Here is a 27,094-nt window from a genome sequence, read left to right on the forward strand (position 1 = left end):
AGAACTTACAAAAACAGACTGGTACATCTTGTGAAACCGGAGAATTTGGAGAACCATATGTGAAAGATACCCAGATATTTCTCCATGTGGATGACCAAGAGAATTAATAGTGTTGTGAAGAAGTGTTTTTTTGTGCCTTAGAATCAATCATTCTTAATAATTGCTACTTTTGTATGTTATATAGTCATCTTATCAATAAATTCAGGTTTCCCCAATTTTCTCTAAATAATCCTTAATATCTGGCATTTACAAACTAAGATTGAATCCAGGATCATGTTATAAGTACTTTTTCTGTGCCTTACTTCTCTTTGAATCTGGAAAGTTTTTGTTGTTGTTTGCTTGAGTGGTTTTCATTTCAAACACTTGTTAAAGAAACTATTCTGATTTTATGGAAGAATGGCCTTCTTTTTGATGTATCTAATTGTTTTATTAGGTATCATACTATTTCCTTATCTCCTATATTTTCTGCAAATGTTACCATGAATCTGAGTACTTGATGGAGTCAAGTTATTTTATTTTCTCAGCAGAATGAGTTCTAGATGATGTTGGTAACTTCATGTTCCATCAGTCTAGACATCTCATAATACATACATGTATCAACTCATGGATTTTGAACTTCACCAGTAAATCATAGTGATTTAATGTTCCATTGAACTCTTTGGTGCTTTGCTCCATAACTTGAAAGTAGCATGTGCAGTAGCATGTGCAGGTATTTTGGGACCACATCTATTATTTGCCTAATGATTTTAACTTTGCCATTTTTGTTTTGATTTGCTGATATTATTTTCTATCCTGGATGTTTTCCGTTTCAATTAACCAAATTTATACTTCTTTTTCTTATGGCATCTGTATTTTAAGTTTTATTTGCAGAAACTTACTTTAATACAACATTAATGTCTTTTTAGATTTTTTTTTTTTGAGTTCAAATTTTTATTGAACTTGTTACAAAAGACCTTTAGTCAAAAAGACCAAAGCTCATGTCTTCATCAGACTCCTCAGATTCTTCTTTCTTTGCCTCTACTTTCTTCTCCTCAGCTGGAGCAGCAGCAGTGGAAGGAGCAGGACCACCTGCAGGGGCAGCCCCTGCAGCTGGGGCAGGCCCACCAGCCCCTACATTGCAGATGAGATTTCCAATGTTGACATTGGCCAGGGCCTTTGCAAACAAGCCAGGCCAGAAAGGTTCAACATTTACACTCGCTGCTTTGATGAGCACATTGATCTTATCCTCAGTGACCGTCACCTCGTCATCGTGCAAGATGAGAGCCACTGAATAGATGCAGGCGAGCTCCGAGACCAAAGTCTTGGTGCGGGCGAGGGCTGGACAGACGCTGCCGGGCGCAGTGCTAGTCGCCGGATGAAGTGAGGGGCTCACCCCAACGTGGCCTTAGCTTCCTCGGAAGGACCGAGCACCTTAGCGACAGCTGAGGAAAGCTCTTTCTAGATTTTTTTTTTATTTCCTTTTTAAGCATCTCAAACTTCAATCTATTTATAGTTTATGTTGGTGTATAGTGTGGTACAATTCTAAACATATTTTTTACTTTTTTATTTTTTACAAACTGCACCATATTTGACCCAACACCACTTACTGATTATTTCTCTATTTATTTACTAACTTATTTACTTACTTATTTTAAGAATAACAAATGTTCATTCAGAAATGTGTAATATATATTCTTCTTCTCTAATGCTGCTTACTCTCCTTTAGAACAAAAGAGGAATATATGGGGGTGTAGGAGAGTGAGAGGTAGAGACACAAGGAATAGCCCATGGGGATGCCCACAGCATCCCCATGGCCAGGTGGCCACAGCTCAATGGAACTCTGATAACCAGAGCACCTGGCAAGTTCTGGCACAGAGCTAGAGTGTGAAACCATACAGGGAGGCTATTTATCACTGGTAGCAGAGTCCAGTGATCCACCTATCCTCAATAACTGGGAATCCAGTTCCTGCTGCCTTGGGGAGCATTCGGGCCACAAAGGGGAAAGTCAACACCATTTATTAAAATATTCATCTTTAGTTTACTGATTTAAAAGGTTATCTTTAACATATACTAAATTCTCAAATGTGTATGACTATATTTCTGACTTTTTTCGTTTTATTTCTTGCCTGTTTTTTCATATGCTAATACCAGTAGTTTTTGAGGCCTTATGATATAGTATAGTATCAGGTAAGACTAGTCCTATCTTCTTTTTTTTTATAAAATTAATTAATTAAAAAAAGATTTCTTTATTTATTTATACAAGCACTGGGTACAGTCAGAAACGTGGGAGGGTAGGAGAATTCACCAGAGTCAGAGCAGGGAACAGAACAGGTGGAGTGATGAAATACACTGCTGAGGGGAGCAGCGGGCATGGCAGGAGTGGTCTGTCATGCCATGTGGGACCCTCGCCAGAGGCCTGGGGTTGAACCGGCTCTGCAGAGGCTGCGGGCAGCTGTTGCACCACCAGGGGAGGCCCTAGTCCTAGCTTCTTTTTCAGACCACTCTCTGATCTTCTAATTTGAAATTTTTTTCCATATGAACATCAGAAAAAATGTATCTATTTTCATAAAAATAACTTGGTATTTTGTAAGAGTCAATTTTGAATTCCTAAGTTATTAAAGATAATGAACATCTATATGATTTTGTTCTTCCCATCTACAGCATGACAAATCTTTACATCCAACTCTACATTTATGCCCTTCAGGAGTGTGTTAAAGTGTTGTTCAAATAAGAATCATTTCTTTCAAAAAGGATTAACGTCCGTTTTATGTTTTATTACTCCCAAACTGATAATTTGGAAAGCATGTGTACATATATAATCTGACATTAATACATCCTCCCCTTTCTTGTGGGTTAGTATACCTTTATGAAATGTCTTAATTTCTTCATTTTCTGCTGTGTCCTTTCTTTTTTTGTGTGTGCTTTGTTTTAATATACTTATCCATTTGCTTTAAATTTATTGTATGTTTAATGGAGGACTTTTGTTATTACCTATAATGGTGTCCCTTTGTATTTCTTCATTTTTGAAGGCATTAAATAGATTGATGCAGAACTATGTTTTATATCATGTAAACTTAATTTGGTGTTTTTAAGACATACTCTTAGTTGAGAATTTAGTATTTTAAAAAAGACTTAAATAGATTTTATTCTGAAACAAAATTGTCCATGTATTTTTAAAGTATATGTGTAATTTTTTTTAAAAGTTAGTAAGTATGCAGTGGAAAATAAATTGTAATCACCACTTGTTTTTCCCTGCTGTTATTAGAGAGTCTGTTGCAATAAATCATATCATAAAAATAAAATAAATCACATCAATAAAAATTGATAAGTGGATTATAAAGTAAAAAATATGGACATGCCAGTAAACGTATTCTATGACTCATAGGACAAAAAATTATACAGACTTTAAATTAACATTAATAATTTTTTTTAAAGATTTATTTATTTATTGCTTGATTGATTTATACATACATGCATACAAGCACTGGGTACAGTCAGAAGCACGGGAGGGTGAGAGAATTCACCAGAGCCAGAGCGGGGAGCAGAGCAGGCAGAAGGACCGAAGTACACTGCTGAGGGGAGCAGCGGGCAGCAGGAGAGGTCTGCGTGCCATGTGGGGACCCTTCTCCAGTGGCCGGGGAGCAGCCGGGGATCGAACCGGCACTGCAGAGGCTGCGGGCAGCTTCACAACCCAGCGCTCAACCGCTGCGCCACCGGGGAGGCCCAACATTAATAATTTAAATTTGATCCTATGCAGTTGATCAAAGAGAAAAAATATTGTTCTGTAGGCATATTGTAGACAGAGTACTCATATCTTTAGACATATTGTAATTCACAAATTGTATTTCCTAATTTTATATAATAAAATAGAATTGCTATTAAGACTTTAAAAGAGATGGTCCTTCCGGGAGGGGCGGAGCAACCTGGCGGCGAGGAGACGCTGCGAGTAAGATCTCCCATTAAAAAAAGTTAATAGGGAGGAAAAGCGGCAGGTCCCAGTGAGAACTGGGACACGGAAGATAAACGGACGACTGCAGCAAACTGCCCGAAGAAGAAAGTTGCCATAAAAGAGGACCAGAAGGGAGGGAAGCGCAGAACCCTGCTCCCCTCCCCCGCCCACAAAGTCAGCACTCTCCACCGGCAGAGAGGAGGGAAACAACAAACCAAAACGGCCAACAAGAAAAACGGACGCAGCAAGTGGGACTGTGAGTGGAAAGGAACTATTGCAGCCACCACACCCCTTGAACGGGAGCTGAGGCGAACCCTGCAGGATTCGCCACGGCGGTGAGCAAACGGCTCCGGGCGCCATTAGAGAAGAACAAAGACCCCGGGAGACGCACACACAGCCCGGGCTGCCAGTAAGCTTGCGCGGATAGCGGCGCGCTCAGCGCGCTTGAAAAGCAAGTGCAGACCAGGATCGCGGCTGCCCAGGTCCCCGCGCCTGCGACCTAGGCTTGGGAGACGACCTAGGCTTGCGGGGAGACGCTAGGAGGTCCTCACTGAGGTGAAGGTCCCTCCCTGAGTAAGCAGGAACCAGGCGCCCAGGCACGGGAGCGGTGCAAAAGGCGCCGTTCCCGCGCCACTGAACTGGGCTATAGCCCACGTCCTGGAACTGAGGGCTTTGGAACTGAGACCCGGGGCACGAAATTAGGGGCGTGGGTTCCCCACGACGGTGGGGCACAAGGCAGACACAGCACCCCAAAGCCGTTGAGGTGTACCCTACCATCCCCGCTCTGCTCCCTGTCCCACAGGGTGGAAAATCAGCTCCCTAAGGGCTCTAGGAGAGATCTCTGGCGCCACCTAGCGACTTGAAGCCAGCACAGGCTCCTGAAGGAGCTAGTGGCCAGCTGGGGAGTTAGCCCACACCCGGCCCCTTCCGAACAAGTAGTCTGAGCCCATAGGGAGAGCGAGCACCCACAGCCGGGGCAGACCAGGCACGCAGAAGAGTGTGCCTGACACCGTACGCGCAGGGAATGTGTCCCACATCACCATTTTAGAACAGGGACATTTCTTCAGTAAAGACTACCTGCAGAAGGCTTCCTCTGGAGCCAGAGGTGAGCGGGGGAAGTTTGCCCACGCCAGACCCCCTCTGGCCTGCAGTCCAAGCCCAGAGGGGGAGCAGGAACCCACCGCCGGGGCAGACCAGGCGCACAGGGGAGTGTGTCCCCACATCGACATTTTAGGACAGGGACCTTTCTCCAATAAAGACTGCTTGAAACTGACAGATGACTCCTGGAGGAACCAGAGGGGAGAAGAGAAGCTCACCCAAGATGCCGGCCAGTCCCAACTACACAGTGTCCCAACGCATACGGCAAATTAGAAAACAGACAGTAGGGAGGAGAAGAACCACACGCAACCTAGCAACTCTCCAGAGAAAAAGCACACCACAAAAAGAAAACCAGCCCTCAGATTGCAACGACAGTAACTTGGAAGAACTTCTGAGCCTTCCAGAAAGAGAATTTAAAATTGCCGTGATTAAAAAACTGACAGAAGTCATAAAAGAAAACAATGATAAGGGAAAAATAATCAACGATCAGAAGAATGAAATTGAGTCCCTAAAGAGGGAAGTAAAAGAAATGCAGGAGATCAAAGAATTAGTGGAAGAACTAAAGAATTCTGGGAAAAGCAATGAAAGCAGAATTGATGAAATGGAAGAACGAATAAGTGCTCTTGAAGACACAGAAATAAAAAGAACCAAAACAGAAAAGGAAAGAGAAGTACGAAGGAAAAAGAATGAAGAAAGACTTCGGGAACTATCTGACTACATGAGGAAAGGAAATATAAGAGTTATAGGAATACCAGAAGGAGAGGAGAGAGAAGTAGGAACAGAGAAAATATTCAAGGAGATAATTGAAGAGAACTTCCCAAATGTGAAGAAGGAGCTGAAAATTGATATACAAGAAGCAAGAAGAACACCAAACTTCCACGACGAAAGAAAAAATACAGCAAGACACATAATAGTAAACCTCCCAAGAATCCAGGACAAGGAAAAAATAATGAAGCTGGCAAGAGGGAAGAAACAGATAACATTCAAAGGAAAGCCAATCAGGCTGACATCAGACTTCTCCGAAGAAACACTACGGGCAAGGAGAGAGTGGAGGGACATAGTCAACAGACTCCAAGAAAACAGATGCCAACCAAGAAATACTCTATCCCGCAAAGCTCTCCTTCCTCTTTGAAGAAAGAATATGGACCTTCACAGACAAACAGAAACTCCGGAATTTCATTGCAACTAAACCCCCACTCCAAAAAATACTACAAGGAGTCCTAAAGCCAGAACCTCAGAGGGACGAATAACAATGAAAGAAGGCCAAAAAAAAAAAAAAAGTTATTAAAAGAATAAATAAATAAAATCAAAAGAAAGACAAACACAATGGCAAATACAGATGTTAACATATCAATATTAACTCTAAATGTAAATGGACTAAACTCTTCAATAAAAAGACACAGAGTTGCAGCCTGGATTAAGAAACAAAACCCAACCTTTTGCTGTCTCCAGGAAACACATTTAGCTACAAAAGATAAAAATAGGCTCAAAGTTAAAGGATGGAAAACAATCCTACAAGCAAATGGACCAAAAAAGAAAGCAGGAACAGCTATACTTATATCAGATAAAACAGATTTCAAACTCAAAAAGATAAAAAGAGACCCCAATGGTCACTACATTATGATCAAGGGGACAATACTTCAAGAAGAAATAACACTCATTAACATATACTCACCAAACGAAGGAGCACCAAAATATATCAGACAACTGTTGTCCTCTCTGAAAACAGACATCAGAGAAAACACATACGTAGTGGGAGACTTCAACACACCATATCAACAATGGATAGATCAACAAGACAAAAAATAAGTAAAGAAACCAAAGCTCTAAATAAGGACCTAGAGCAATTGGGCTTAACAGACATCTATAGAACACTAAACCCCAAAAAAATGGAGTACACATTTTTCTCAAGCGCACACGGATCATTCTCCAGGATCGATCACATACTGGGGCACAAGACAAACATCAACAGATACACCAAGATTGAAATCATATCAACCATCTTTTCTGACCATGAAGGCATCAAACTAGAAATAAACCATAAAAAGAAGGCAAGGAACTTTCCTACCTCATGGAGATTAAAAACCACACTACTGGAAGACCACTGGACTAATGAGGAGATCAAAGAGGAAATTAAAAAATTTTTTGAATTGAACGACAAGGAGGACACCAATATCCTAAATGTATGGGATGCAGCAAAAGTAGTAATAAGAGGAAAATATATAGCAATAGAAGCTCACATCAAGAAACAAGAAAGAACTCAAAGAAACAACCTAATCTCGAAGCTCAAAGATCTAGAAAAAGAACAACAAAAAAACCCCAAAACCAGTAGAAGAAAAGAAATAATAAAAACCAAAGCAGAAATAAATGAAATTGAAACTAAAAAAACAATCCAAAAGATCAATGAAACCAAGAGCTGGTTCTTTGAAAAAATCAATAAAAGACAAACCCCTAGCCAGGCTCACAAAGGAAAAAAGGGAGAAAGCACAAATAAACAGGATCATCAATGAAAGAGGAGAAATCACAACGGACACAGCAGAAATCAAAAGAATAATCAGTAACTACTATGAACAGTTATATGGAAACAAGTTTAACAATCTAGAGGAGATGGACAAATTCCTACAACTCTACAATCACCCAAAGCTAGATAAAGAAGAAATAGAACACCTAAACAGACCAATTACAATTAGCGAAATTGAAATGGTAATCAAAAACCTCCCCAAAAACAAAAGCCTAGGACCTGATGGATTTACAAATGAATTCTACCAAACATTCAGAGACGAATTAGTGCCTATCCTTCACAAACTCTTCCAAAAAATTGAGAAGGAAGGGACAATACCAAACACGTTCTATGAAGCCAACATTACACTAATACCAAAACCGAACAAGGACAACACAAAAAAGGAAAACTACAGGCCAATCTCCCTAATGAACACTGATGCAAAAATCCTCAATAAAATTTTAGCCATCAGAATCCAACAATGTATCCATAAGATAATTCACCACGACCAAGTTGGATTCATTCCAGGGGCACAAGGATGGTTTAACATCCGAAAATCAATCAACGTTATCCAACACATCAACAAAAAGAAATATAAAAACCATATGATAATATCAATAGATGCTGAGAAAGCTTTCGACAAAGTGCAACACCCATTCATGATAAAAGCCCTTGAAATTCTTGGGATACAAGGAACATACCTCAACATCATAAAGGCCATCTATGACAAGCCAACAGCCAGTATCATTCTCAATGGTGAAAAGCTGAAAGCAATTCCATTAAGATCTGGAACAAGACAAGGATGTCCACTCTCACCACTGCTTTTCAATATAATACTGGAAGTCCTAGCCAGGGCAATAAGACAAGAGAAAGACATCCAAGGAATCCAAATAGGAAAAGAAAAAGTCAAACTATCACTATTTGCAGACAATATGATATTATACATAGAGAACCCCAAAAACTCCACAGAAAAGCTAATTCAACTCATCAATCAGTTTAGTAAAGTGGCAGGATACAAAATCAACACGCAAAAGTCAGTAGCCTTCCTATACACAAACAATAAATCTGAAGAAGAAGAAATCAAAAATACCATCCCTTTTGTTATTGAAACAAAAAAAATCAAATATTTGGGAATAAATCTAACAAAAGAGGTAAAGGACCTATACAAGGAAAACTATAGAACACTGTTAAAAGAAATAGAAGAAGACACAAAGAAATGGAGAGACATCCCCTGCTCGTGGATTGGAAGAATAAACATTACTAAAATGGCCATCCTTCCAAAAGCAATATACAGATTCAATGCGATTCCAATCAAAATTTCAATGTCATTCTTCAAAGAAATAGAACAATTATTGATGAAATTCATATGGAATCACAAAAAACCCCGAATAGCCAAAGCTCTCCTGAAAAAAAAAGAAGGGAATGGAGGCATTACACTCCCAGACTTCAAACTATACTACAAAGCCATAATCATCAAAACTGCATGGTATTGGAACAAGAACAGACATACAGACCAATGGAATCGAATAGAAAATCCAGAAATAAACCCACAGATTTATGGTCAACTAATCTTTGACAAAGGAGCAAAGACTATGCATTGGAGCAAAGAAAGTTTGTTCAATAAATGGTGCTGGGAAAACTGGGTCGCTACATGCAAAAGAATGAAGCTTGACCACTACCTCACACCATACACAAAAATCAACTCAAAATGGATTAAAGAACTAGACATAAGACCTGAAACCATAAAATATATAGAAGGAAATATAGGCGAAACACTACGTGATTTGCACATCAAAGACATCTTTACAAACACATCACCCAAAGCAGTGATAGTGAAGGCAAAGATAAACAGCTGGGACTACATCAAATTAAAGAGCTTCTGCACAGCAAAAGAGACAATAACAAAAACAAAGAGAAACCCCACCAACTGGGAGAACATTTTTGCACCCAACACTAATGATAAAGGACTGATCACAAAAATCTGCAAAGAGCTGATGAGACTCAGCACAAACAAAGAAAATAATCCAGTCAAAAAATGGGCAGAAGAGCTAAAAAGAAACTTCTCTGAAGAGGAAATGCAAATGGCCAACGGACATATGAAAAAATGTTCAACATCACTTGCCATCAGGGAAATGCAAATCAAAACTACCATGAGATACCATCTTACACCAGTGAGAATGGCACATATTAAAAAAACTAGCAACAACAAATGCTGGCGAGGGTGTGGAGAAAAAGGAACTCTTCTACACTGTTGGTGGGAGTGCAAACTGGTCCAACCACTGTGGAAAGCTGTGTGGAGATTTCTGGACCTACTAAACATAGAGCTTCCATATGATCCAGCAATTCCACTCCTAGGTATTTACCCAAAGGACACAGAAACATCAATTCCAAAGAACACCTGCACCCCTATGTTTATAGCAGCACTGTTTACAATAGCTAAGCTTTGGAAACAACCCAAATGCCCAAAAATAGATGACTGGATCAAGAAGATGTGGTACATATATACCATGGAATATTACTCAGCATTCAAAAAAGATAAACACATGCAATTTGCAGCAACATGGATGGCGCTGGAAGGGATCATGCTCAGCGAAATAAGCCAGAAAGAAAAAGAAAAATACCGGATGGTCTCACTCATAGCAGGAATCTAGAAAACTTAAATAAGGGACCAGGAAAATGAATAACTATAAGAAAGTGAAAATCAAAATCAACAAAAAACTATGAACCAGAGACACTTTTAGGGGGGCGGGGGCGGGAGGGGAGGGATTGGGGTCAGAATGGGGGGGCTGCAATTGTATGGGGAATATAACAATAAAATTTATTATTAAAAAAAAAAAAAAGACTTTAAAAGATAAAACTCTAGGGCCTCCCGGGTGGTGCAAGGGGTCAAGGAGCAACCCATGAAGCTATCCGCAGCCACTGCAGCACAAGTTCGATCCCTGACCAGGGAGGTGACCCACTTGGTCCAGCAGACCTTTCCTGTCTCGCCAGCTGTTACCCCCATCAGTGTACTTCAATTAATCTGTCTGTTCTGTTCCCTACTCTGTCTCTGGTGAATGCTCTCACTTCCCACACCCCCAGGCCTCTGGTCTCTACTCCAGTTCTTGTATGCATAAATAAATAAATCTTAAAAGATAAGATAAAACTCTACATTCCAAAGTGTCAATTTGAGAACTTCTGCTAAGTTTAACAAGGAGTGTGTGGACAGGCTATTAATCTAATCATGTATTAATCTATTAAGAAAATCATCACATATGATATTATATCTTGCAGTGCAAGATGGCATATGTGTGAGGGAAGCATCATACATATTATTTTTGCTTGGAAGCCTATTCTGAAGCTTGTACATGAAGTTCATGTTACTTGAAAAAACTGAAATGAATTGCTATATTTTTTCATAGCTTGTTATCTGAAGAAAAATTGAGGGAAATGTCTACCGAATTCTAAATTTCTCTCATATTGTAGGGAAACAAATTGAAAGGAAATATGTAAAGCAACAGGTCTATTCTCCACCCAGTTATCAAGGCTATAACTTTTTTTTTTTTATAAGTGTAGGCTGAGGGGGCCTCCCCGGTGGCGCAGCGGTTGAGCGCTGGGTTGCGAAGCTGCCCGCAGCCTCTGCGGCGCCAGTTCGATCCCTGGCTGCTCCCCAGCCACTGGAGGAGGGTCCCACATGGCGCGCAGACCTCTCCTGCCGCCCGCTGCTCCCCTCAGCAGTGTACTTCGGTCCTTCTGCCTGCTCTGCTCCCCGCTCTGACTCTGGTGAATTCTCTCACCCTCCCGCGCTTCTGACTGTACCCAGTGCATGTATAAACAAAACAAACAAACAAATAAATAAATAAAGCATGCCTCTATTAAAAAAAAAAAATAAAAAATAAATAAAATAAAATAAAATAACCTTTGTTTTAAAAAAAAAAAATAAAATAAAATAAAAGTGTAGGCTGAAAATAAACCCTTTCCTAAATGGGTATAAGAATTAAAACACGGGCCTTCCTGGTGGCGCAGCAGTTGAGTGCTGAGTTGTGAAGCTGCCCGCAGCCTCTGCAGTACCGGTTAGATCCCCGGCTGCTCCCCGGCCACCGGAGGAGGGTCCCACATGGCGCGCAGACCTCTCCTGTGGCCCACTGCTGCCCTCAGCAGTGTACTTTGGTCCTTATGCCTGCTCTGCTTCCCGCCCTGGCTCTGGTGAATTCTCTTGCCCTCCCGCGCTTCTGACTGTACCCAGTGCTTGTATAAATAAATAAATAAATCTTAAAAAAAAAAAAAAAGAATTAAAACACAGTGAACAAGTAGGAAACAGCTGTTAAGCCATTGTTCACAGAACTTAGATCTTTAATATTTTTGGCTACCATACATTACTAAAGTATTCCTGTTACTCTCATTATTGACAATTATAGTTATTTTATATAACAAAACCTAAAAGCATATGCTGATTAGGGATTGTCCTAAAAAATATGCAGATCTAAAAACAAACTTAGTACACAATAATATTGAAATTGAGAGAAATCTGGCATCTTCAGATTATGAAAATAAGATTACTGATAATAGAATAGACAGAATTATATCACTCTGCAAGGGGTTCTTAATGATCTTTGATAGATGAGACATGTGCATTTTTAGTTTAGGTTATCTAATTTGACTTGATTTTAGAGAGCCCAGAAGTTACTTCAAGCCAGCAATTTGTTTAATTGGAAATACAATCTTCACCACAAGTTATCATAACTTTCTCTGCCTCTGAATAACGCTGAACACTCTTGTTATTGATTAACATGAGATTTTGTTAATATCATGGAAAGAAAAAGGATATAATTGGATTCACTTTAAATAGAAAATTGTTGGGTGAAGGGAGGTATGTAGATTATAATTGCTTGAATTCTAAAGAAATCTAAATTCTTCTGAATGCTTCGTGAGATGAAAGGTGGCTTCAATTTAATGTGGAAAGTCTTATTATAACTATGTCTATTAAAGCATAATAGACATATGGAAATATCTTGTGACTGAACTGAAGTTCTCTCTCTCTCTCTCTCTCTCTCTCTCTCTATATATATATATATATATATATATATATATATATATATACAGTACATTTATTGTGTTTCTGTAAAAAGCCAAGATTAAAAGAAGTCTTGATACTGGCAAATCCACGGACTATTATGATTATAGGGGGAGAGTTCTATCATTTGCTATATTACTTAGGACTCCTTTGTTATGTTTAATACATCCAGGCATTATCTTTTAAGACTAAAACTTATTCAGAGTGGCTGACATTAGAATTAATTTTGGTATTTGAATACATTTTCCTTCCTACTTATTGGCCCCTAAGATTGTCCTGTGGTATTTCAGCAGAGGCTAGTTAGCTTTAAAGAACAATAGATTTTCTTTGTTTAACTGATTTCATAGAGCTTAAGTGCTTTACCCACATGCTTTTAAGGGATGCCGAAAAGTCCTAGAGATTTCATGGACAATTATGCAGTGAACCTAAGTCTCTCAAAGTAAGAGTGAGTTGGGTTTTCAAAATGTAGTTGACGGAGAATTGAAACCACGTAAAGCTTTTAAAATAAATATTGTCATTAAGGTTATTGATATAAGACTATCACTGCTTTAGGAGTATGATTCTGAGAAATTAATACTTTTAAACAAATATGAAAACTTAAAAATGTAAAATAAGTTTTTAAGTGACTAATTGATTTACCAGAGTAAAGATAAAACTATGATTAGACATACACCGAATGAGCTTTTTAAAAATATTTTGTTAAAAATATAAACAAAAAGCACTTAAATCAAAAAATATATGAATTATCTGTGAAAACATGTTGTCCCATAAAAGATTCCATGCTAAAATGTCCCCAGATTTTCAGACTATCCACTGAGACAATACCAAAGTCTTTCCTATGGAGGGGTAGGGTGGTGGGCACTTGAAATCATTTTCCTGACTTTAGGACGAAGCAACAGCCAAGGCTCCAAACTATTAGACCTAGGAGCTTGGAATTTTGCTGAGGCTCCTGGAGCCTGAATTTTTTTTTTATAGGGGAACAAAATAAGACATTGGTGTAAAAAATAATAACAGTACAAAACACAACAAAGCAAAAACAGACAATTATAAATCAGAGACATCCTGCAGGGGAGGAGGAGGGGGGGAGGAGTCAGAGGGAGGGAAGAAGGAGCACAGGGGGCTGAGGTGATGGTGCACGGGTGCATTGGTGAAGGAAACTCTGTGGGACTACACCTTAGAGGGTGGGGGGAAGCAACTATTGTTCAAAAATGAACAATGATGTGAAAAATAAATAAAAAAAGAAAAAAATAAATCAAACAAAAAAATACAGAGTAGTTGTAAAAATTTGTTAACTATCCAGATAGAATTTTAACTGATACCATTTTTTTTAGATTTATTTATTTATGCATACAAGAACTGGGGTGCAGGCCAGAGATGTGGAGGTGAGAGGATTCACCAGAGACAGAGTGGGGAACAGAATAGGCAGATATACTCAAATACACTGTTAAAGGGAGCAGCCGGTGAGACAGGAGAGGTCTGCTACGCCATGTGGGTACCTCCCTGGTCAGTTCAGATTGAACTCTTGCTGCAGTGGTTTTGGATACCCTCATTGGCTGTGTCTTAACCCCTACACAACCAGGGAGGTCCTTAACTGATATCATTGTGAGAAATAAAATTACATTTAAAGCATGCATAATAGGTATGTTTGTATATGATAGATTGACTTAGTGTAAATCTCTCTTGCTTTTAGACCTGGCATATTGCTGAAATTGCCAGTTCTCAATTATACTAAAGCAATATTCTATGTTCTGTGATAGTCTCTCAATATTCCCTTGTCCCTACAGGTGACACTAGACTTTCCTTGTTGTTAGCAGTTTCCTACCTGAGTTGTCTTTGTTTCTTCAATCATTTCTTCCCATGGCAACTGGAGGGAGTTTAAAGGAAATCTTTGCATTTGTCAGTATGATTAAAATCTTTTAATGATTTCCCATCAACCTTAGATTAGGGTTGCTAGATAAAATATAGGATAAAGATGCTTGTCATGCAAAATATAATATTGTGTTATTATAGATGAGACATTTGGTAATAAAATGATTTGTTGTACATCCATCTGAAATTACAGTTTCTATATTTATTTGTAATAAAGCTATCTATATTTATTCACTAAATTTGTTACCCTACTTTAACTCACAAAATAAATTCCTTCCAGTAGTCTGCAAACCTACCCATTCTGGGACCTGCCTGACTTAGCATCATCATCTTGTGTCTACCTCATTTTTTAACAAACTTCAGGGTAACCTGTTAGTAAATTGGAAAATCAACTTAGTGGACTCTACCTGCATTAGTAAAAAAGAGAAAGAAAGGGTTAGAAACAAAATCATAGTATAAAGAAAAATGTTTCATAAAAATGTGTGTGTGTGTGTCTGTGTGTATGTGTCTGTGTGTTTATTAAATGGTGATATGAAATTAATTCTTACTGTGAATCAGAACTAAAAATGTTGAAGGCCTGTGCCAGCCACATCATCATTCAGTCATTTCCTCAAAGGTGTAAATGCAACCACTTTCCTACTTCAGGTCTTTGCAAATTCTATTTCCTTTGCCTGAAATAATTCTCTCCACAATACTTGGTTACTTTTATGTATTTATCCACTTGGCTTCTAAATTTAATGGTACTTTCTGAAGATGCATAGTAACAGCAGCTTCTGTTAGATATGCAGAGCCTGTGAGGCCCCTCCCTAATGATCCATGTCAGATAAATGTATAGTTGGTAACAGTCACACATGCATACACCTGGATTTTATTTTAATTTACTATCAAAGAAAAGTTGGTATTTTTCTGAGTTGTTTCTATGTATTTAGAGCAACTAATGTCACATTTTATTTTGAAGGTATAATTCATTATCTATGTTAAGTGGTCACAAATATTGAAATCTAGACCAGAAATTTATTTCCTTATTTTGGTTGATGTAATTATTTACACATTTTTTTTTTTTACAGTGTGTAAATACCTGATGATTGGAAACTGAATGTCTGTGGAATGTTCTGTTTTTAATCCGTAAGAAGGATACATATCTCTTAGGGTGAAATAATTTGCACAGATTTGTTTTGTGGGTTAGAGAAAAAACTCTTTGAATATGCTTACATGGACTAAATAGTGCTGATTTTATTCTAAGTGATACTTAATAAAAGACTTTGCATAATGTCACCCTTTTCCATTTATATAGACTTCTTAAAAATGAGCATGCTTGTCTTCCAGCTACTAACAACAGATGTGCTTAGCATAAAACATCAGAAATACATTTTGCAGACTGTAGCTAAGATCTAGTAAAATTGGAATGAAAATTTGCCTTCAAGGGAACAGTCTGCTATTTTCTTCGGTGAACCTGTTTCATATTTTCTTAGAAGTGAGGGGGAAAAGATGAGTTTCTCAGTCATGCCTCTGCCTCTGTACTAGCACAGATTTTATTTCTTATCAAACTTAAAAATTTAAAAACAAATTCACAAATTCACATTAGCCCTTGTCTAAGAGACTTTCAACAAAAGTTTTTCAGTGGAAGAGTGGAGATTATCTCTAATGCCACTTTTATCTAAAAATGCTTTGATCTGGGTCAAAGAGGAAGGCTTCTCCCAACAAAGAGAAGAACCATTCTTTGGGCAAGGATATATGAGTAACTACACACTCCTCCTAGCACCCCCAAATAAACTCTCAACATCTATCTGTGGAACAGGAGGGTAGTTAAGTGTTTAATACTCAGACAATTCTGAGTGTGGCAGTCTGCCTTTCAAAAATAATTAAAATAAAATAAAATAAAATAAAATTGCTTTTGTTATAGAAAGTTTTCAACCATTAAGCACTCCTTTCAATTTTTCTTTCTCAATATTGCTCCAAATTTAAGAAGCAATAAGGTAAACTGAAATTTGTCAAAGAAAACAACTGCACATGCTTCTTTTAATATTTAAAGGCATTTTTCTAAAATAGTATGACCTATATCACATCAAGTTTCCTTCTAATCGCAATTGTGAGAGGCTTCTAAGTTACTAAGAACAATCTTTGAATTTACCCCAATATTCTGATATATTATATTGGTAGAATTCTAGGAATACACTGCTTCTTAATAGTAGCTTACAGTCCTATAACACTTTACAAATCCTGAGTCATAAATATTCTTTTAAATTCTAAGTTATACCTTTTTTCTTAAAGTTTTATGAAATGTTTTCCTTGCAAAATTTTACTAAAGTAAATTCACTTTTAAACTCAGATCTGTTTATTTTTAAATCTCTCTAAGACTTGGGACCATTCCTATTAGGTTTTTCCTTGTTCAGTTAGAATATGAAATGATAAGCTCTCTGAATCTATTAATGGTCAGAAAGAACTTTGTAGACATTTTGCTAACAGATAAAAACATCTTTTCATATAGAGTTACAAGCTTTTATTTCAAGTAAAAACAATGAAATTTTATCTATTTATCCATCTTTATCAGATTATACATTTCTAGAAATACTATGTAGCTATGAAAGAAATTGAGCATGTCAGTGTGTACCCCATTTTCTGTGGAACTGATTAGTTTTATAATGTAACTTTCCTGATGACAAACCAAAAGTTCGTTCCGCATTAATGCACAAATAAAATTTATTCTTTGATTTGCTACTGCAGAATGCATTTTCAAAACTATTCACTACTTGAAAAATTGTGTCTGACTTGTGGTTGGCCAGAAGTCTTGATTGCAGGAGAACAACCCATTTCTAAAAGTAGGGGGACAGGCAACTGTTGTTTCTTCCTCAGAACTTGACAGTTGCAGTTGTTTAAAACTAGGTCTTAATGCTTTGCTTAATTGACATTTCATGACATTTAAGCATTTCAGTCACTCACTGGATAAATGCCACTGAAGTCACAATAGTGACTGAAAGTTCAAGACTGTAAACTATTTTTTTTTTTTAAAGATTCATTTATTTATCTCTACAAGCACTGGGCACAGTCAGAAGCGCCGGAGGGTGAGAGAATTCACCAGAGCCAGAGAGGGGAACAGAACAGGCAGACTGACGAAATACACTGCTGAGGGGAGCAGAGGGTGGCAGGAGAGATTTGCGTGCCATGTGGGACACTCGCCAGTGGCCGGGGATGGGACTGGTGCTGCAGAGGCTGCGGGCAGCCTCGCAGCCCAGAACTCAACTGCTCGCCACTGGGGGAGGCCCCAAGACTGTAAACTTTTTAGTGATCCTCAGTTGACTTTTTAGTAAGAAAATTCCTATACAAGGATCATAGAAATTAGTGCTTAAGAAACTGACCTTGGGGAAAAAAAAAAAAAAACTAATTTAGCGTTATATTTAAAATTTATAATATTGAACACTACAATTTTTATGTTGTCCCCACTAGTTGGTCTGTGCTTGTGTGTCACAAAATATTTTTTGAGAGACTCCTAAGTGTCTCCTCATTTTAGCTTTCCCCTGTCTCTTAATGTGCTATATAAGTAACCCAATTCAGTAGGAAGTAGCTTTAATTATGTGTTTGCAGCTCAAGGCTTTCCAGTTGTACTGAAAATTGTCCTTTAGCATATCCGAATCTTACTATTCAAAACACTGTGAGAATTCTGCACAGCCTCCAGAAGACTCTTCATGCTGAGATTTTAATTCTGATTTTTTTTTTTTTTGTTTGTGCACATGTGCACATAGAAGATGAATTGGAATTGTGTTCAAGATGCCAGGAAACATATGCAGACAGCGCATGTAGATCGATTGTCATTTCATGCATATGGTTGAATGGAACAAATTTAAATGTATGGAATTTGGCTCGGCATGGCAAACCACAAAGGACACTGTCTATATAACCTTGGTGGCCATGGGAATGCACCTCTTGGCTCTCCATCTACTTAAGACACTTAAGGGAGCTTAAGTGTCTGCAGGCTTGGAAGCTGCACTCTGAAATTCACATTGCTGCTTGTGCTAAAGGGCACCCCTCAGACCTTTCCTGCCAATCACTAAGTCTGGTAGACATACCCAGGCAGTCATGTTCCTAGCAGATGCAGCACTCCTCTGAAGAGTAATTTTGACTCAAGGACTCATCAACCTCACCTAACTTCTTGGCATGGAAGTCAGAGCTGCCTCCACAATAACTAATTAACTGACTGGCTGACTAAACTACCTCGCTTTCTCTCTTCTGCTTTCCTTTTCTATCAGCCATACTTGTATCATGATCTAATTACCACAAATCCTCCCTTTGCTGCCTCCCCATTTACTCTGAGTCTTTTCCCCTATCAGTTTTTTTTTTTCTCATTTAATCCTGTTTGTATGCGCTTCTCAGCGGGCCAGGACTAGTACAATAACCAATACTGACATTGCATAATCTTAAAGAATTCACTCTGTGAATATGCACAGCTGTGTTATTTTGTTATTATAATAGAGTGCATGCTTGCTACAAAATATTCAGAGAAGTCAGAAATAATTTTATAAGCAAATTGAAATAAATTGGTGAATAGACAGGTTGTAAATTATAAACTAAATGAAGTGCTTTCTATACCTCCATGTCTAAAGATGCAAAATATAATACCTCTTTATCACATTTATTAACAATAGGAGAAAATGAGTTAACACTGTAAAAAATGTCTGCAGAGTGTTGGAATTAGCAACTAATCCATAAGGGTTAAATATTAACTTATTTTATTTTGAGGATTTACATCACATTTCTAATTTCAGGATTGTAATCCTACCTCCATATGTTTTTGTTTTCATACTGGAAGGTTAAGTTATCACTGAGCTATAAACTGCTCCTTCAATCTTGATCCCCTTGAGAACAGAGACCAGGATTATTTGCTTTTTATTTCAAGTTTCCTATGAAGCCCAAATTCAGAGGAAGTGCATAATGACTATTTTCACACTTTCCTACTCAAATTGTTGCCCCAGGCCAGCATAATTGGCGCTGGGAACTCATTAGAACTACAGGATTTAAGGTCCTTACAGAATTTATTGATTTCAAATCTGCACTCTGTTAGATTTCTAAGTGGTTCATGTGCACATTGAAGTGTGAGATACACTGATCCAGGAAACTTGCCTATTGGAGTATTCATTCTTTCTACATCTTTCTTTCTAAATAACACTCGTGGTATTTGGTGGTATTGTCCTCAGTTCCTGAAATAGCTTCAGATCTATAAGTTTAACTGGTGTCGCTGTTATTCATAACAAGTTTCTTTCAACTGCAATTGAGTTTGTTAATGAGGTGACTTGCAAAGAACTTAAAGATGGGTAATGGTAGGGGGACCAACCATAGATCTAATGTTAGAATTTTCAGTCCCACACTTTGAATTTCTGGAGTGGATAAGGGCTAAAAGTTGACTCAATCACCAGTGACCAATTTGTTTAGTCAATTTGTTTAGAATCTATAGTGTTTATGTCATACAGTATCCATAAGGTCCCACATAGGATTGGATTCAGAGACATCCTGGGTGGTGAATGCGTGGAGATTGAGGATGTCACACTAAGAAAGGGCCTGTGCCCTTTCTGTACATCTTGTTCTATGCATCTCTTCCATCTGGCTGTCCTTGAGTTAAAATTTTTTCATAATAAACTGGTAATCTGGTAAGTAAAATGTTTTTGTGAGTTCTGTCAGTTGCCCTAGCAAGTTATTTGAAACTGAGGAGTGAGTCAGTTTAATACAGAATGTCAGTTCTGTATTAAATTCTGTAATCCTCAAATTTTTATCCTAGTACTATGAACAGCTTTAATTCTAGTATGTTTTAGCACAAAAATATTGTTTTAATTGAGTAAATAAAAGTACTCTTTTAAAGGTAAATACCTATTTTTAAGTATCTTGTTTTCTGTGTATATAAACACATATATACATATACAGAAATGTATATGCATTATATATACAAAAGTATATACATTATATGCATAATGTATGTACATTATACACATAATTAATATATAATTACATACACATATATAATGTATACACATGATATATAATGTGTCTTAATAATGTATATACATAATATGTAAACATTATATATACAAATGTATATGCATTACATTACATATACATATGCATTACATATATACACATACATATGCATAAAACAAGATACATACATACATATATACACATATATACATATACATACACACATTCTATTATCAGTTATCAGAAGTTTGCAATCTATCAGTATTGAACAGTTAAGCATAAGCCTTGTAGAAGAAATTTATAAACAAATGACTCACATTATTCCAAATTCATAGTGTTGATTTTATTCCTCAGTTATTTTTTTCTCATTACATACTTAATCTTTGGATTAGTTGGAAGTGGAGTAGGACCAGAAAACAAGAATCTAGAGATATAAGCCTAATGACATTAAAGGCTTATTTAAACATTTTTCTTGCTATTTCTTGATTGAAGGATTTTAAATTACTAGTGAAGAGCAGAAATAGTCATTACCATGTGTACTGGATCTTGAGTCAAGACACTGCAGAATTCAGTTTTTACTTGACAGATTTGACCCTTTACATGGAAAGATTCCTGTTTCTGATTAAGAACTAATTCAAGGGTTATTCAGAGACAATTATGTAAAGCCTCCAGATTTCTCCAGTGTATGTCCTCCTGGGATCCAGGTGCTTGAAGCAAAATCTTAAAAGAAATAATAGAAATAGAATTCCCCAAAATACCTTAGATCATAATAGATAGAGTTCTATTAAGAAGGAACTAAAAATGTATAAATTTTTCCACATCTATCCAGACTTATAAATTACCCCCTATCCATAAAATTATATGTTTAAATACAGGAACAAAAAAAAAAAACCCTTACTTCCTAGTAAGGAAAAAGAGATTTATTATAGAACATCTTGAGTTTATAACATAGCCTTTAGAGTAGCAGAGTTTATGAAGTCTTTGCAAAATTAGTAAACATAATTTCTTGAAAGTTTACAATTATTTGTAGTACAGTACTGTAAGATTTGTAGATTTAATCTTGAAGATATTAAAGAGATCCCTCATTTGTCAAAGAGATTCCTTGCAAAGGGACATTTAGAATCATTATCAGGACTAATTCTTGGTATAGTTTAATAAGATATATTGATCAAACTTAAGGCTGATACATGTCGGTTAAAATCAAAAGTGACATATATAAACTACAATGCCAATTTTTTTTATAATCAGAATATAACTGTCATAGTACATTTCCTTCAGATAAGGTACATGAGGAGACAATTATCATAAGATTACTGGTTGACAATAGCACAAGAACTTTGTTTGAGAGTTGGGAATGGAGTGGAGGGGGTAGTAATGTGATTTCAGTATTTGATGCCCACAGGCCAAAACAGACAGATGTATCATTTTCTCAATAGAGTCACTGACTCTTTTTTTATGAGGGATTAAGATTTGGGTCAGGGCAATCTCTTCCTTGCATAATGATGCATAGCTTCTGCCAAAACTCCTCTATTTATCTCTATGTATAATTCTGAAAAAATTCCTTCTAGTTGGTACATTTTTTTCTTCAACATCATTAATTTTTTAATTCATTTACTTATTGCCAAGTTCTGATTTGTAAATACTATCTCTGTTGAATTTAGGGTTTAACTACCCAAGTGAAATCCTGTTTCTCTTCTTTCCTGCTTCTTGGTGTGATGCTGCTCTTGCCCTTCCAGTGCGGACTGAACAGTAGATGAAAGCATGAAACTGGATTCACAAAAAGACACACAATATGTTCTCTTTAAAATCACATTACACTTTATATTACTATAAAGTTTACTTTTACTACCATAATTTTGTAGAACATATTTGGAAGTTTTAGATTATTTGAGACTTGCATTACATTTCACTTGCTACTATATATGTAACAAAAGCACTTAGTGACATTTATATGGTGATTTTGTATGTGGCAGAGAAGCAGTTGATTAAAAATACCTTTTTATATTTAATTAAACAAGTTATTTTTTAAAGATTTATTCATACAAGAACTGGGGTACAGGCCAGAGCAATGGGGTTAAGTGGATTCACCAGAGACAGAGTGGGGAACAGAACAGGAGGACCGACTGAAATACACTGCTGAGGGGAGCAGTGGGTGAGTCAGAAGAGGTCTGCTGTGCCATGTGGGTTACCCCCCTGCTGGGAATTAAACTCATGCTGCAGAGGCTGCAAATAGCTTCATAGGTTGCATCTTAACCCATTGTGCAACAAGGGAGGCCCCCTAAACAAGTTATTTTAAGGCAAAGATTTTATGAGTTCAAAAATAAGTTACATTGATTTACCTTGTTTTTGAATGAGTGGATAAGCAGTTCAATTATTGTAAAATATATCTCAGTGTTGATCTTTACAACATAAATATTTCTAAATAGAAATACTGGAAGAATATATTCCCGGTAGACAAGCTCTCTTGAGAATAAAAATCCTGCAGGTTGTATATGTGGCTAACATTAAATGCTGTGTGAGAGGCCCTTTTTCTTGCATTATATTATTTACTTTTTTAAAACTAATGTTTTGTTTTATATATAGGTGATTTGTGTCTTTGGCTTCTCTGTGTTCTCATTTCTGATTGAAACACACAAATTTTTGAAATCAGGAAAATAGTACTCAAAATTCAATTAAAATAATTCTTAGGGGAAATTAGGTATAAATAAATAATAAATTTTTTTTTTTATTATTCCTGATCAGGTAACATATTGAGCTTGGCTTTAGAGTTAGAAGCAAGGGTTTAATTTTTTTCCATAGGGCTTTTGTGTTATGAACAGGTCACTACCCTTCACTCTCATAACCCAAATGGAGAAACATAGATATTAGAACTTAAAGCAGTCTATGTCTTATGACATTCATTTTATTTATTTTATTTTTAAAGATTTATTTATTTATGCATACAAGAGCTGGGGGGTACAGGCCAGAGGTGCAGGGGGTGGGGTGAGAGGATTCACCAGAGACAGAGTGGGGAACAGAACAGGCAGATTGGCTAAAATACACTGCTGAGGGGGGAAATGGGAGAGACAGGAGAGGTCTGCTGTGCCATGTGGGTTGTTCCCTGGCCGGCCGGGGATCGAACTTGTGCTGCAGAGGCTGCAGATTGCTTCATAGTGCGGTGCTTAACCCCTTGCACCACCAGGGAGGCCCCATTTTGTTTATATTAAAGCTGAGAATAACTTTTTTCCCCCCACGTGTTGACAAATGTAAGAAGTATGTAATAACCTTTTCTTAGATTCAGAGATGTGAGTCTGCTTATGTGTGAGGTTGTGCATTGTGAGATTGAAAGAGAGAACATGAGAAACTAATATTCTAATATTCCTTTAGACTTTTGGTTATTTATATTGTATTTAATTAGACTATCTGGTTATTTCACTACATAAGGCATATTTGAATTTCTGGTGATATCAAAGTTAAGTTAAAGCTAATAGGAGGGGGCCTCCCTAGTGGCGCAGCAGTTGAGCGCTGGGTTGCGAAGCTGCCCGCAGCCTCTGCAGCAATGGTTCGGTCCCTGGCCGATCCCCAGCTGCTCCCCAGCCACCAGAGGAGGGTCCCGCATGGCGCGCAGACCTCTCCTGCCGCCCGCTGCTCCCCTCAGCAGTGTACTTCGGTCCTTCTACCTGCTCTGCTCCCCGCTCTGGCTCTGGTGAATTCTCTCACCCTCCCGTGCTTCTGACTGTACCCAGTGCTTGTATAAATAAATAAAAATAAAAATCTTTAAAAAAATAAATAAAGCTAATAGGAGGGCCTCCCTGGTGGCACAAGGGATTAAGACGCAACCTATAGAACCTATCTGCAGCCACTGCAGCATGAGTTCGATCCCTAGCTGAGGAGATAACCACATGGCACAGCAGACCTCTCCTGACTCGACCGCTGCTCCCCTTTGCGGTGTATTTCAGTCAATCTGCCTGTTCTGTTCTCCAGTCTCTCTCCAGTGAAACCTCTCACCCCCTACTACTCTGGCCTGTACCTCAGTTCTTATACGCATAAATAAATAATTTTTTAAAAAAGCTAATAGGATAAAATGTCTATTAGTTCTTTCTCAGGAATTCCTTGATTGATAAATAGAATATAAAAATACTTTTATTTAAAAAATGTTTGAGATATGTATTTTGTTTCCTAGAAAGAGAAATAAATATTTTTGGTTAAACTATGCTTGGTTGACATGTGACTATGATTTAGGATCTCTGATATTTTCAAAGCAAAACACAATCTAATGATTCAAACCCTTAGCTATTTTTAAGGGTTTCAGTTGAAATAGCATCAATTAAGTGCAGTTGGGAATTTGCATTTTTGTTACAACTATTATTATTCTAGGAATTTTTTGCCAGCTGGTATAGAAAAATATTAATAGACAATGATTGCTAAGTTAAAAAGAGATTCATATGTCTCAGCATCTCAGTATTATAATATCTAGTGCATAGGGGGAACTAGTGAGACAATTTCCCACAGAAATTTAGAGCTCCTGCCACTTTCTACTTGTAAGAAGGTTAGATGAGCACACGCAGTTTTACCAAGCTGTTTGTTCAATTAAAGGAGAAACCAGTACTGGTAATAGATAATTTGTGAACTTTTTTTGATTAATACTTTCAACAAATATTTATTCAGCACCTTATATAACAGTCACTGTCTTAAGCACTGGGGATATATGTGAGAGGGGCTGTTAAACAATAAATGAGTTACTTGTAAAATATGTCAAGTGATGATAAGTGAAGAAAAACAGAGCAGGGAAGAATGGTAAAGTGTGAAAGGTGGTTGGAGAGAGAGAAAAAGCGCTCCTACACATAGAATCGTGGGGGAAGGCCTGGCATGTGAGGGAGAATATAAAGCAAGTGAGAGCGGAATCCTCCGTGCTGCTGGAAAATGATCAGCTGTGGGTCTTAGATGCAATTGTAAGAGTAAGACTCTGTGGCGGAGGACTATGGGTGCTTTGGTGGTGGGCAAATTATGGTGACCACACCTGAGTAGAGAAGTCCTATATTGAAAAACCACACAAGTATGTAAAATAATGAGCTATCACTAATTAAAACAAACAAACAAAAACAAGAAACAAGACTCCAAGACAGACCACTTACACTCGGTATTTTTGTGAAATTTTATCTTTAAATCTGGCCATGACTACATTACTAAACATTATTGAGGATGTCAGACTGCAATGCCATCTAAAACTTGACAGAAAATTTTGAAGAAATAATTGACTTTTAGTACTAAAATTCAAAGGAATATAGAGTCCAGCCTCATTGTCCTCTTACTTAAGGAATATAATTTATCTAGTATTAGTTATACCAATTCTTACTGACATATATGAAGAGAATGTCAGCTTGGATATGTAGGGGGTTGCTATATGAGAACAAGAGATAAAGATAAAACGGTCTAGGGCGTAGCACAGAGTAAACACTTCAACGGTATAACATATCATTACTTTTATTATTGTTATTACTTCTAGTAAGATATTGGTGTTTTATTTGAATATTAAAGAAGTGGAAAAATAATATAATATTGTAGGGTAAGGTAAAAGGTATCAGGCTTTTCTGCCCTCCCACCATCAGTATAGATGAGGGAACCCTGTGATCCTGAATGCATGCCTGATGGCGGGCACCTGAAGTGGGTACACCTGCGCTAAGACTGTGCTTTTTAAGGGCGGCATCACAGGGATGCAAGAAGCCGAGAAAGCAGCAGCAGAAGCCGAAAGAGAAGCTGAGAGAGAAGCAGAGAAGAAGAAGCAGAAGCAGAGAACGCCAGAGAGCCCAGATAGAGTGAGGATTTGCTGGGGGCTGGGAGGACGGCCGGCCTCTTGGCCCCCCAGCACCCCTGCCTGCCATATGCCTGGTGAACCCCAATAAAAGACCTGCAAAAAACCACTGAGGACTCTGACTCCTCCTTTACCCAGTCTGCATGGGATCAGAGAACCTGCACTGTGGCCAGTCCTGCCCTTACAAATATTTAATAGTGAACAAATGCTGACCAGTTGCTAACCAACAATCAAACTCAGTTTGTTAGTCAAAGAAGACTTTTGTCTATTTCCCCCCGTAGAGAATTTTCTGGTGCACCGTCGTCACTGCCCAATGTGAACTCAGCAGGTACATCAGCCCATTAGAAAATGCCAAAGCAAGTCCTCTCTGGCCTCCTGTCCTCTGAATGTACAGAGACTGAAGTCTCATGGGGTGACTAGGAGGGGGCAAGTGTTCAAAGGTAGGCACAAGCACTTTTGGAGTTTCAAATACATTCCACTGGAATTTCACTATCTGTAATAAAAATACCAAATTCCAGCTTTTACTCTAAATGTACAATGCTTCCTTTGACAATGGTGCTGTTTCCCACTGTAGTGCCAGCAGCCAACCAGGCGGCAGAGCAATCAGGTGCTGAGGGGTGAGAAGCCTGGCAGGTCTCCGAGCCCCAGGGGAATCTGTGCTCTTTCTCTTTGGGCTCTCTCTGGCATCGTCTTGTGGTCCTGCGTCTCTGTTTGTAGTCACTCATCCTCTCATTGCTTTTCTGCCATATCAGTTCCACGCAGCTGTCCTTTGCCTGACTCCACCCATATAGCCACCCCTATAGCTTCAGCCTCCAGACTCAGGTGTGCCCACTTGTGCACACCCGCATCATGCTCCAGGTGCTCACAATCCGGAAAGAGTGCCCCGCCCAT

The 27,094-nt window shown here is 37.9% G+C and overlaps 1 protein-coding gene across 1 annotated transcript; it reads right to left on the reverse strand.

The window, feature by feature from the left end:
* Positions 1–722: 722 nt before the first annotated feature.
* On the reverse strand, positions 723–26,928 carry LOC311168904 (large ribosomal subunit protein P1-like; the record flags this gene model as incomplete). The annotated part of the gene is made up of 2 exons (XM_084230609.1): positions 723–1,343; positions 26,729–26,928. The coding sequence occupies 2 exons, from the start codon at positions 26,926–26,928 to the stop codon at positions 956–958; spliced, it is 588 nt and encodes a 195-aa protein (XP_084086735.1). The 3' UTR covers positions 723–955.
* Positions 26,929–27,094: the final 166 nt, after the last annotated feature.

This window comes from Talpa europaea, assembly GCF_964194135.1.
Source record: "Talpa europaea genome assembly, chromosome: 3".
Taxonomy (NCBI): Eukaryota; Metazoa; Chordata; class Mammalia; order Eulipotyphla; family Talpidae; genus Talpa; species Talpa europaea.